The sequence below is a fragment of the Fukomys damarensis genome, unplaced genomic scaffold, assembly GCF_012274545.1.
Source record: "Fukomys damarensis isolate Sample0158 unplaced genomic scaffold, DMR_v1.0_HiC HiC_scaffold_8, whole genome shotgun sequence".
Lineage (NCBI taxonomy): Eukaryota > Metazoa > Chordata > Mammalia > Rodentia > Bathyergidae > Fukomys > Fukomys damarensis.
Genome location: NW_022900920.1, coordinates 17,925,973 through 17,939,256, shown reverse-complemented (window position 1 = coordinate 17,939,256; position 13,284 = coordinate 17,925,973). Strand labels below are relative to the sequence as shown.

At 38.0% G+C, this 13,284-nt stretch overlaps 1 protein-coding gene across 1 annotated transcript in view; it reads right to left on the bottom strand.

The window, feature by feature from the left end:
* Mcmbp (minichromosome maintenance complex binding protein) overlaps positions 1-13,284 on the bottom strand; it is a 51,196-nt gene that overhangs the window by 20,655 nt on the left and 17,257 nt on the right. The window contains exons 4-8 of the mRNA XM_010632792.2: positions 8,271-8,393; positions 7,445-7,585; positions 7,317-7,358; positions 4,207-4,308; positions 1,440-1,584 (exon numbers count right to left, since the gene is read on the bottom strand). Coding sequence (XP_010631094.1) covers positions 1,440-1,584; positions 4,207-4,308; positions 7,317-7,358; positions 7,445-7,585; positions 8,271-8,393 — 553 coding nt within the window. The remainder of the gene's footprint in view (positions 1-1,439; positions 1,585-4,206; positions 4,309-7,316; positions 7,359-7,444; positions 7,586-8,270; positions 8,394-13,284) is intronic.

Genomic DNA, 13,284 nt, shown 5'->3' with positions numbered 1-13,284 from the left:
TAAAAAAAAAAACCAAAAAAAAAAAAAAAAACCCCAAAAAAACAAAAAACCAAAAAAACAAAACAACCCAAAAACTGTGGGAGGAGGTTGGATAAAGAAGCATAAATTACTTAAGTGATAAGAGAATTACCATATTTTCTGGATTCAAATATATCACTTACTGTTATAGTACACTACTTTTTTGGGGGGGGGGCACCAGGGATCAAACTCAGATTCTTGTGCTTGTGAGGCAGGCAGTCGCACCACTGAGCTAAATACCCAGCCCAGTACACTATTCATTTTAAAGAAAATTGGGGATGAATGAAGAAAAATAATACTAATGTATCTGTATATATTCACTGTAAAACAAACTGTTTATGCCTTAGCATTAAATTTGGTAACATGAGTTCATAAAGTATTTTTCAATGAAATTCACTAGTTTGTTTGTTTACCACTGATTCTTAAATTTGCTCTCCCAAGTCAGTCCTGCAGAGTGATTGACCAGACTGATTTGCTTTAACTCTTCTTTCCTAATTCTCCCTGATTAAAGGGAAACGACCAGCACATAAAAAGGGCAAATGAAGACAAGCTTATCAACCTGTCATAATGAAGAGATGTGCTGCTCAGCAAGGCTGTGATTGAAAACAGTAAATTCTGAAAGTCTCTCGTGCTTAGAAAATTGCAACTTTTGGTCTGTGCTGTGTTTTAATCAGAATTAGCTGTATTTTAAGCATGTTTTAAGAAATAAACCACTGCAAATTCATCTTTATACCACAATTTTGTTTTTCCTTTGATACTTTTAGTCTTACAAAATTAAATGAAAGCACCATGATTCAAAAAAAGAAAATGAGAAAGAATATTCTTGGATATAATTGAGTCATGTTCAGGGTAAAATAATATGCTCTCATATTACTTAAGAGTGGAGATAACAATAAATATGCAGAAAGGATCTTTTCCAGCTTACTACCTGAGACTCTAAACATGTACATTAGAGCAGTCACTTCTTGCTAAGTGATGCTGAACTACTAATTACAAAGCATAGTCTGACCAAAGAGTACTGTAAAAACTCTCCAAAACTATCATCTACAATCTGTGTGTGTATGTGTGTGTGTTGCTGAGGATTAAACCCAGGGCCTTGCACCTGCCAGGTAAGCACTGTACCACTAGTTATACCCCCAGACTCTAAAGTACCTACAATTTTGATAAACCAGAAGGTGGCCATATCATTACCAGTTCCTAAATCTAGAAATAAATACACACACACATCTTTTCTTTTAGTCTCACTGTGTAGTTCAGGCTGACCATTTACTTGCAGCAGTCCTGTCTCAGCCTCTCAAGTGCTGGGATTACAGGTGTGCACCACCACAGCCAGCTCTTAGAACTATAACAACTACCTCTGTAAACAAATCTACTAAAGCAAGACAGGAGAAATCTATAGGAAGCCTGTGGGTACACACTACCTGCTTGTCTGTCACTTGTGTGTTGGTCTTTCTGTTTATGAGGCTGTAGATCCATATCTTCATCATCTTCATAGCTCCTCTTGTGACGACTAGGAGTGTAGGATGTCGAGGGACTGACTCGAGCTTGGTTTGCATTAACATAGGCGTTAAATAAAAGGTTAAGAAAAAACTATCATGAGCTTGAGGAATATCCTAAATTATGCTAATTATACGACTAATAAAAAATTACTAGTTTGGCAATTTATTAAAAATAAAGTATTTTCTAAAGGAGGCCAGATCCCCAGTTTTGGTCATGAAAAGTAACAGGCATCACTCTTACGCTTCCTATGATCACTGTAAACAACATAAAATTGGACAAAGAAAGTGAAGCAACTGCTTTCAGGGACTGGACACCATGGAGCAGAAAGTGACAATCAGGGAATGAGGAGATGCACACCAAGGCAAGCCTATATCCTCCCAATTCTGGGAGAAGCATCTTCCAAAGTGCAGCAACTCACTCTTGTTGGAGAAAATACAGCATGTAGTTCAGGGTCACTGAAGCAACTACAATTTGCAAAAAAGTAAAAGGCAGATGAAGACAGAAGACCTAGAAATTTGTGCAGGTTGTACCTGTATTTTTGGCCAAATGATTCCTTGAGGCTTAGCAGAGAACAGCTGCTGATGAGAAAGGAATTAATTGAAGCTGTGGGAAGTGCTACAACTGGACTTGCTGAATCTCCCAGGCATTTAGATTTCATAAGGACTGTCTTATACAGCAAGGGCTAGCTTCTCCATATCCCCTTAACAAATCCCCAAACCATGACTTCACAAGATCAAATGCTCCAGTAAATTACTTGTCACAAACGAATGCAGGGCGAGGGATTTAGCTTAGCAGCACTGTGCCTGCCTTGTAGCACTAGGTCCTGAGTTCAATCCTCAGTACAAAAACAAAATAAAACAAAATAAATGCAACTTTCTTTCTTGGGGGGGGGTGTGATACCAGGAATTGAACTCAGGACCTTGCACTTGTGAAGCAGGTGGCAGCGCCACTGAGCTAAATCCGTGGCCTGCAACATTCTTTTTTAGTGGGGGGGGGGGTCTCTCCTATGTGGCGTAAGCTCATCTCTAACTACTGGGCTCAAGTTATTCTGCCCACTTTAGCCTCCCATATAGTGAGGACTACAGGCATTCAACATTCTTTTTTTAATTTTCTCATCTTTTGTTTTTGTAGTGCAGGCTGGTCTTGAACTTGCAGTGATTCTCCTGCCTCAGCCTCCTGATTGCTGAGAGTACAGGCCTACACCATCACCACCAACCCAACACTCCTCGAGACAGAAAGCTAAACTCTCCAAAGTGTTGTTTACCAGCACATAATACACTATTAGTAGTTATGAAAAGATTAGAATCAATCAGAATTAGCAGATAAAAAACACAATTATAATTCACAACTTCAAGAGAAAAGACAGATATAGTGAGTAAACAAATAGGAAAATTAGCAGAGAAATGCTAACAATGAAAAACCAAAATGAAAAATCTTAATCTGAAAATATCTGAAATGAAAAAGAAACACTGAATAGGATTGATGGCAAAATGAAGTTCAGAGAAAAAAGTCAGTGAACTTGAACACAAGGCTAGAAGCCAAAGAAAGATATTAAAAGTAGCCAAAGGAAACAAAAGGCCTTAAACAGGGAAACAGTAAAAATAGTGATTAGCCTTTTATCAAAAAATAACAGTGGCCAAAGGACAAAGGTATATCACTAAAACATGGGGAAGGGGACTGGGTGTGGTGGTGGATTACACCTGAAATCCAAGCACTAGGGAGGCTGAGGCAGGTGGATTGCTATGAGGTCCAGGCCAACCGAGGCTGTGTAGTAAGTTCAAGGCCAGCCTGAGCTAGAAGCAAGACCCTGTCTCAAAAGACAAACCAAACCAACCAAACAAACCCCCGCTTAACCTGTGCATTTCAGTGTATATGAGCCATGACTAAAAAATTATACACTTAAAAAATATATATATATACCAAATGACTAAATAAAATGGAGACATATTTCCATAGTCTTCTTTCAAAAGAACATGTTGAAGTCTGGGGATTTAGCTCAGTGGTTCCGCTGCCTACCTCAAAAGCTCAAGGTCCTGAGTTTGATCTCCAGTACAAAAAAAAAAAAGAACATGTTTTCCTTAAGAAAACCAAAATGAGGGCCATGGATGTAGCTCAGGGGCACAGTGCCTGCCTGGCAAGCATGAGGCCCTGAGTTTGATTCCCAGTACAAAAAAAAAAAAAGAATTCTAATTTAAAACTGTATTTTAACCTATCATGATATTATTTCATTATCTATGAATCTACCCAAATCTTTTATTTGATTGACTGACTGACTGACTGTGGTACTGGGGATTGAACCTAGGGCCTCACACTGAGCTACACCCCCATCCTTTTTATTTTGACACAGGGTCTCACTAAGTTGCCCAGACTGGCCTCATATTTATAATTTTCCTGCCTCAGCTTCGCAAGCAGCTAAGATTATAAGCATGTACCACCACATCTGGGTAACTCAATCTTTTTCACAGTACTTAAACTATAAGACTGCAGAAGAATTTTAGCTTTTCTTGATGAGTATTAGCTTCTTATATATTTTATTAAAATAAAATGAAGCTTTGTAAATGAAGAATGATTTTTTTCAAGCTAGCTTTACTAGCATTAAGATAAGCAGAAACTTGAAATCTGAACTGTGGTCTTTTTCATTAAAAAAAAATTAGGAATGATTCAACACACGTTTCAGATAAAGGATATTTCTTTTACCCACACAGATTCCCCAGGCACTGGAACACAGTAGAAAGTCTGTCTTTCCAAAGTGGTAGATCGTGGAGAATTTATATCAAGTTCTTGTTGAGGCTGTGATACACACAAATATACTTTTATTAAGAAAAAAAATTTTTAAATCAGCAAATATATTTCCATGTTTATAAAACCATACTATATATGTTGCCTCAAAAGTTAATTAACAAGCAACTAGTTCCTACCTTTTTTGTGGGGGGGTACCAGGGATTGAGCGTATAACCTTGCGCTTGTGAAGCAGGCGGTGGCACCACTGAGCTAAATCCCTGGCCCTTTAAAATGGTAGTTCCTACCATTTCAAAAATAAACTGGTAAAATAATTTCAAATGAAATAAAACACTACCTCCCTATGATCCATAGTACATAGTACCCGAGGTTACAAATGGAAAATTGGGGGGGGGGCAGTACTAAGGATTGAACTCAAGGCCTTCACACTGAGCTACTACCCTTACCCTTTTTTAATTTTAATTACATGTAAGGATTTCTTTTTGGGGGGGGGTTACTGGGGATTGAACTTGGGATCTTGTGCTTGCGAGGCAGGCAGTAGAACCACTGAGCTAAATCCCCAGCTATTTTTTATTTTGAGACAGATAGGGCTAGAACTTGCAATCTTCCTGCAGCAGAAAAAGATAAAGCACATGGTGCTCCCACTGTCTCTTTCATGAAAACTCTTTCATAGAATCAACCTATGATATAGGCATTAAATACTCATCAACAGGTAGCTGAGTTTTATTTTCTCTTGAAGAGGTATATTCTCTATTCCACTTGGGCCTATGCGGTAGACAGGACCAAAGAGACAGAAAGTTGGACCATGAGATAACACACTAGTCAGGTTTTTTGTTTGGTTCTCTCTTTCTAGGTCCCAAGTCCTCCTTCCCAGGCAGGAATGGGGCTTTCATCTAGGGTCTCTTTAGCAACATACAGTTCATACATACCCTCTCTGCACCTGTGGCAGTGTTACAGAGGGACATCTTCACCTATCTTTTAGCCTGTTTCCAGATGCCAAGATCCCTGAGCTACATTACACTCTCATACACTAGAAAAAAACTACATGTTACTACAGTAGTCTAATAGGTTAGCATTCCTTAAACAAAGGATCTCAGCTAAGCATTCATAAAGTTGATCTATTAGATTTGGCACATTTACTTAATGGCAATACTCTAAAAGAAAAAAAAGACTAGGAGACTTAAAGTTTATCACCTGTGAGATTAAACAACCTATCTTTCAAATAAGTTTACTACTCTAAATAATTGTTAGAAGTTACAGCTTTGCTTAATAAAATTTTTGAAACTGTATTTCCAGATGAAGGCTATTTTGGCCACTAAAGTAGAATATTTTATTCAATCAGTTACAACTTCTCCTGAAAATTAACTGGCTGGTATTAGGGTTTATAGTTAGTCAGTCTGTCTCTTTCTGTTTCTGTCTCTCTCTGATAGTATCTTACTATGAGGGTTTATAGCCAGTCTCTTTCTCTCTCTCTGATAGTATCTTACTATGTAGTTTCACTGGCTTTGAACTCACTGTGCTGCCCAGGTTGGTCTTAAAACTTGAAACGCTCCAGCCTCAGCTTCCTGAGTGCTAGGATTATAGGTATGTGCCAACATGTCCAGCTAACTTGAAGTTTGGGTAAGTAAAAGTCAGTGTTCCAGAATGTAAACCATTCTACATAACCTGGTGAGACTAAGGTTCTATATCTACCAGCAAAGAATGAGTACAGAATGTAGCTAACCCACCTTTTACAGAGGCCCTGACTAAGCAGCTTCCTAGTCAGTTCCCACCTATGATCTTTGCTTTCTTCCCAACAGCTGACAACTAGGGTCTGTGTTTCAAGAGAAACACATGAGAAACATACTAAATTGTGGAGACATTTTTGTTTAACTCAGTTATTTTGACATACTAATTAATCTTTTTTACTATTAAACTAGAAATAAACTTTAGGTGCCAGGCATGATGAACAGGTGTCAGAATGAAACTCACTTTAATTCTTTTCTTTTCTTTTCTTTTTTTTTTTTTGGTACCGGGGATTGAACTCAGGGCGTTGCGCTTGCGAGACAAACGACAGAACCACTGAGCTAAATCCCCAGCCCAAAATTCAATTTAATTCTGCATGTTGTTCCTCTATTATCAGAAAAGCAATGCTTAAGAAACAAACAAAATGCAGATTTCCCATGGTTCCTCTTCAACTCTTTTAGTAAGTTTCTATCACTTTTCATGGCTCTGATTACATCCAAAGTTCTGCTTTTTTCTCCCTAGTACTATATATACTGAAATATAAGAAAATGTCTGTTACTTCTTTTTACCAATGAAAAGTTTATTTAAAATATGTATACATGTTTTTATGGTGGGAGTATAGATCAACAGTAGAATGTGTATTTGGATAGCACGTATGAGGCCATGGTGGCACATGCCTGTAATCCCAGGACTTGAGAGGCTAAGGCAGGGGTATTGCTGTCAATTCAAGGCCAGCCTGAACAATATAGTGAGAAGCTTGCTCAAAAAAAAAAAAAAAAAATCCATCTCCCCCAAAAATCTCCCAGGAAGATAGGATATAATTAATTTAACTGAGCAAATACTCAACTACTTTCATTTAAAAAGAAATTACATGTATTTAAAAAGAAGTATACAGATACTGGGAAAAGAAGGCAATTTTTCCGGGGATTTATTTAGCTCAGTGGTTCTGCTGCCTACCTCACAAGCAGAAGGTCCCTAGTTCAATCCCTGGTACCAAACAAACAAACAAACAAGAAAGCAAGTTTGTCATTTACAATAGACTACTTTCTAAGAGATCTTTAAAGACAAAAACATAATAAACCCACATCAGAAAAACTCAAATACAACCAAATAAGGAAAGGGCCAGGGATTTAGCTCAGTGGTTCTACCACCTGCCTTTCAAGTGCAAGGACCCAAGTTCGATCCCAGTACAAAAAAAAAAAGGGAAATATTACACATATTTTAGAACTCATTACCCACAAGATAAACAGAAGTAAAACCAAAACAATAATAAATTCTCTGCTGAGGAAAAAAATTCTTATTAAAGATGTCTTATATATCATAAAGTTACATACCCCGCACTCTGCCACATCTCTGTATTTCCCAAAATGAAGAACCTATGACCCAAAAGATAACATTATCGCATCAAGATAATACCACAAAAATACAAACAGAAAGTTTCACTAAAAAAAGCAATACATACACGAGCTTTTGTGTTTTGGTTAACCGTTTCATAAACTCCCATGTAAAACTCAGGGTCAAACATATCCTGAATCATGCAACGAAATTTCACAAAGCTGTTAGGTTTCAAATAATGAAGTGGAACTTCATTCAGTGATGGTACCTTAAAAGAAAATACTCAAGTCAACAAAATATCCCATCTATAAAACGTAAAGTATACACACATATGTAGGCTACATATCTGGACACAAATGCATACTCCTGCTCCTCCTCTACACACAATCACACACCCCCATCAGGAAGACAAATGATCCCAACATTCAATACAATAAAACTGCTGGACAAAAGAACTTTGCGTTCTTGCAAGTTTCTGTGAAAATAATGAACTGAACATAAAATTTAGGATTTTTTTTCTTCCAGACATTTCAATACAACTAAAAGCAATAGACATTCTTACAACCAGTTTGTCACAGGAACAGTTACTGCCACCTAGAGGTACAATATGGGAACATTTAATTGCTTGAATTTATGTTGTCAAAGAAACCAAAATCTTTTAATACTACATATAAATTTAGAGAAGCTGTAGACAGTAACCTACATTTTGTTGTTGTTGTTTTGAGACAGAGACTTGCTATGTAGTGAATCTAGCCTTGAACTCACTATGTAGCCCAGACCGGCATGGAACTTGCAGCAATCCTCCTGCCTCAGCTTCCAGAGTGCTGGGATTACAGGCATGTGCCACCACACCCAGCTATCTAGGTATTTTTAAATTACATATGGGTTACTACTCTACTGTAGAGAACTGTAGCCCGCCCAACCCTCTCCCTGCAAAATACCAATAAGCTTACCCATTTAGGAGCATTATTTTCCTTCAGCTTTTCCTTGAAATATTCAATAACTTTCTTCTCCCAGTCAGGATTAACTCCATTTTGGGCTGAAAGAGAAATGCAGTTTTCAAAACTAAAGATATACTACGCAATAACAACAGACTATGTTCACGTGAGTTGTAGCGAAGCTTACTCAGTTAAAATGGAACTATAATGTGCTAAAGATGTCTGATGCACTCACAAAGTTCTCAAGATGCCTGTCCTGTGGAGGCAGGGCTGGGCCCTGTAAGTCTCCTGCAGACCCAGCCAAAAGCCTTACCACCAACACCTACACGGTGACATGAGGCCAACCCAGCCAGGCAGCACGAGCTGCCCTTTGTAAAGCACTGTTCTTCAAGATATTTTACACCCATTTAAAAAATTATAATTACCCTGAAATGAGGAGCAGAGGATGTTTTGTTTCTGTAACTTTTTACTTGGGAATAAATTCAAGATTATAAATTACATAAGTAGTACAAAGAACACCGGTATCCTTGCCTCCTTTAACATTTAGTTTCTTGTATAGGTTTTCCTGACCCATGAAGTTGTACAAATAGTGTTATTTTTACTTCTAAATATTTCAGTATATGCTTCCTAAGGAGATTATCTTGTGATCTAACCTCAGATTTTTTATCAAGTTCAGGAAATTCAAAGTCACCTAAGGAGGGACAGGGACGTAGCTTAGTGGGGCTGCCACCTGCCTCACTAGCGTTAAGGTTCCAAGTTCAATCTCCAGTACCAAAAAAGCAAACCAAACCAAAACAAAATATCACCTAAGGAGTTCTTGACCTTTAGCTTCTTTTTCAGAACTGGTCTTTGCCTAGGTAAGTAAAAATGCTTGGAAACCCTACTAAGCACGGTGTCACCAGGATGATTTCTCACAGAATTAGCTCTGTAACAAGTACAGACAAAATTCCTTTATTCTACATTTCTATAGCTTCTGTGTGATAAACACAAATAGTGGAAGTTTTAGGAAATGACACAAGTAAGTACAGTGCAGAGAAAATAGGTAGGACGCATTCACCCCTTTTTTCAGCCACAACACTGGGGACTGAACTGAAGGCACTTTACCACTGAGCCACATCCCCAGGCCCATACTTTAGTTTTTGTGGTGTGGGGGACTGACCCGAAGACTTCACACTGAGCTACATCCCCAGCCATCCCCCCATACTTTTTTTAATTTTTGAGACAAGGTCTCACAAATGTGCCCAAGATGACTTTGAACCACTATTTGTTTATTCACTTATCTATTCATCTGCTGAAGAACATTTACTGTTTCCAGGCTTTGAATACTATAACCAAAACAACTGAACATTTGTGTACATGCTTTGGTAAACATCCAGAGATGGCACAGTTGAGTATCTGGTTACATGAAATTCCTTTGTTTTTGTTGTTGTGTTTTTTTAAGACAGAGTTTCCCAATATAGCTCAGCCTGGCTTTGTACTCACTATGTAGCCCAGGCTGGCCTCAAAATTGTGGCGATCCTCTTGCCTTGGCCTCCCCAGTGCTAGGATTATAGGCTTGCATCATCATGTCCAGCATCTCATTAAATATATTAACATTCTGCCTGTTTCCAGAGTGGCTTCACCATTCCGAATTCGTACCAGCCACATATAGTAGATTAGTTGTTTGCATCCTTACAAATACTTGGTATTGTCAGTTTTACTTTTAATTTTAGTTGTTCTAATAGATAACAACTCATCATGGGTTAAATTTGCGTTTCCTGAGTAGCTAATGATACTGTTTTCAGTTTGAGTATTTATCTTTATATCCTCTCTGGTAAATGTCTATTTAAGTCTAATCTTTTGCTCCTTTTAAAACTAGGTTAATTATTATTATTTTCTTTTATATTCTGGGTATAAAAACTTTTTCCAACATATGATTTTCAAATATACCCTCCCATCTATAGCTTGTCTTTCCATTCTCCTAACAGTATTATTTCCAGGGGAAATTTTTTTTACTATTATGAGCTAATTTATAGAATGTTGTTTATTATAGTGTGCCTTTGATGCCAAGTATTAAAAACTGATCACTATACCTCAGGACACAAAAGATTTTTTCTGTTCTCTCTTTTTTTTAAGACAGGGTTGTGGCTGGTCTTGAACTCACTATGCAGCCTAGGCTGGCCTTGAACTTACAGCAGTCCTCTTGCTTCAGCCTCCCAAGTGCTGGGATTACAGGTGTGCACCACCAGGCCTGGCCTTTTTAGTCACTTCTAAAATTTTTATGGTTTTAGGTGTTGTACTTAAATCTAGGCAGGCGCAGTGCCACTGAGCTAAATCCCTAGCACCATTATATTTAAAACTATAACTCCGTGAGTTAATTTTTTTTTTTTTGACACAGGGTCTCACTTTGTAGTTCAGGCTGACCATGAACTATGTAGCCCAGGTTGGCCTTGAACTCACTGCAATCCTCCTTCCTCAGCTTCCTGAGTGCTGGGATTATAGGCATGCACCACCACGCCCGGCTGTGAGTTAATTTTTGTATAAGGTATGAGGTATAGGTTGAGACTGATTTTTGTGTTATGTTAATTATCTTTGAAAAGAATATATTTTTGCCATTGTTATCTGTTGTTCCTTTCTCAAAAAAACAGAACACAGATGAACCTCACAAAGTTTTTTGCAAAGTGAGATAAACCTGACAGAAAAATACAAATACTGCCGGGTATAGTGGGATGGTGGCACATGCCTATATCCCAGCACTCAGGAGGCTGAGACAGGAGTATCCCCATGAGTTTGAGGCCAGCCTGCACTACACAGGAGACTCTATCTCAAAAAACAAACAAAAAAAGTACAGATATTAACATGATTTTACTTATATGAGGTAACTAGAATAGGCAAATTCAGGGACAAAAAATACAGCAGAAGTTCAAGGGCAGACTAGAGGCAAGGGCTGAGGGGATGGCTATGTAATTCATCTTGGGATTCCCTGTGGTGTGGCAGACAGAATAACAGCTCCTCCAAATATGTTCACACCCCAATCCCAGAAACTGGGAATACATGTTTCACAGCAAAGGGAATTATAGCAGATGGAATTAGGGTCAATAATCAACTACTTCATAAGAGGGAGGTTACCAGGGTGGGTTAAATATAATTACAAAAGTCTTTAAATGTAGAAGGAAACAGAAGAGGAAGTTAGAAGTTAAAGTGATAAGACATTGAAAAATTTGACTTGCTGTTTTTGAAAACAGAGGGGGCCATACTCTGTGAAATGTAGGCAGACTCTGGGCCGGGGATTTAACTCAGTGGTTCAGAGGCCTGCCTCGCAAGTGCAAGGACCCAAGTTTGATCCCCGGTACCAATAAATAGATAGATAGATAGATAAATAGATAGATAGATAGATAGATAGATAGATAGAAAGAAAGAAAAAGAAAGAAATCCAATAAATAGATAGATAGATAGATAAATAGATAGATAGATAGATAGATAGATAGATAGAAAGAAAGAAAGAAAGAAAGAAAGAAAGAAAGAAATGTAGGCAGACTCAAGAAGTTAGAAACAAATTCTTCCCTACAACTTCCACATAGAAAGGCAAGCCCTACTGATAGCTTGACTTTATCCCAGTGAGACTCATCAAATGTTTAGCCTCCAGAACTGTTGACAAATTCACATCGTTTTAAGCCGTATCTGTCATAATTTGTTAGACACAAAGAGCTAATACAGAGATTTCTGAGGAATCAACCCATTCCATCTAATTGCTGAATTTATATCCATATAGCTATTCGTATCCTTTTCATGTCCATACAGTTGATAGTGGCATCATTTTTCTCATTCCTAATACTGTTATTTTGCCTTTTTTTCGTTTTGCCAGCCTGACTAGAGGGCTTATCAATTTTACTGATATAAAGGAGGGGCTGGTGATACAGCTCAGCAGTTCAGGCCCAGCATTCATGCTGCCTTGGGTTCCACTCCCAACAATGAAGGAAAAGAGGCAGGGAGGAGGGAAGCAAGGAAAGGAGAGGACAGACTAGGTTTCATCATTTTTTCTTTTTCAATTCTTGATTTCTGCTCTTTATATTATACCCTTTCTTGTGTTTTTCTGAGTTCTGTTTTATTATTCATTTCCAGATTCATATATAGAAGCTTAAATTACTGATCTGAAATCTCTTCTAATAAATGCATGTAGTGCCTCTAAACACATCTTTTTCTCTGCTTAGATGTATTAATTTATTGTATTTTCATTTTTTTTTAAAATTCATAACACTCAAAAATTTCCCAAGAGACTTTTTACTTACTTACTTACTTACTTTTTGGTACTGGGGATGAATGCAGATCCTTGCACTTGTGAAGCAGTCAGCAGAACCACTAAGCTAAATCCCTGGGCCCCAAGAAACTTTTTAAATCACAGGACTGTTGGGCTATGGATTTAGCTCCGTGCTTCTGCCACCTGCCTCACAAGCGTTAAGGTCCCAAGTTCCCCAGTACAAAAAAAAAAAAAAAAAAATCTTGGGACTGTTTAGAAGTGTTCATTCTACACTTCTGAATTTTACTGTCATCCCTGTCACTGATCAGGCGACACTCCTTGATAAGTTTGCCTATCTGAACTTTGCTGGTGTTTGGCTTATGACTGAAGAGATGACTTACCTTGCTGAATACCCTATGTGTACATACAACAGAATGCGGACTTTGATATTAGATGATCAAACGTCAATCAGGTTTGCTTGGATCTTTCAAGAACAGAAAGAGGGGTAGTTAAAATCTCTGACTCTTACTGCAAGACTGTTATCCTTTCAGTGCTGCCTTTGCTCTTTGTGTGGTACACATAACAGTATGTCTTCTTGGTGAACTGTTTATAAAGTATTTTTCATTCATGTCTCAGACCACCCTAAAAATATTTTAAAATTTAAAAAGAACCCAGACAGGTGTACTGACACAGACTTGTAATTGTAGCACCCTGGGAGGCTGAGGCAAGAGGACTGCAAGGTCAAGCACAACCTGGGTAACTTAGCAACTTAGTCTCCAAATAAAAAATTGGCTGGGGATGTAGCTCAGTGGT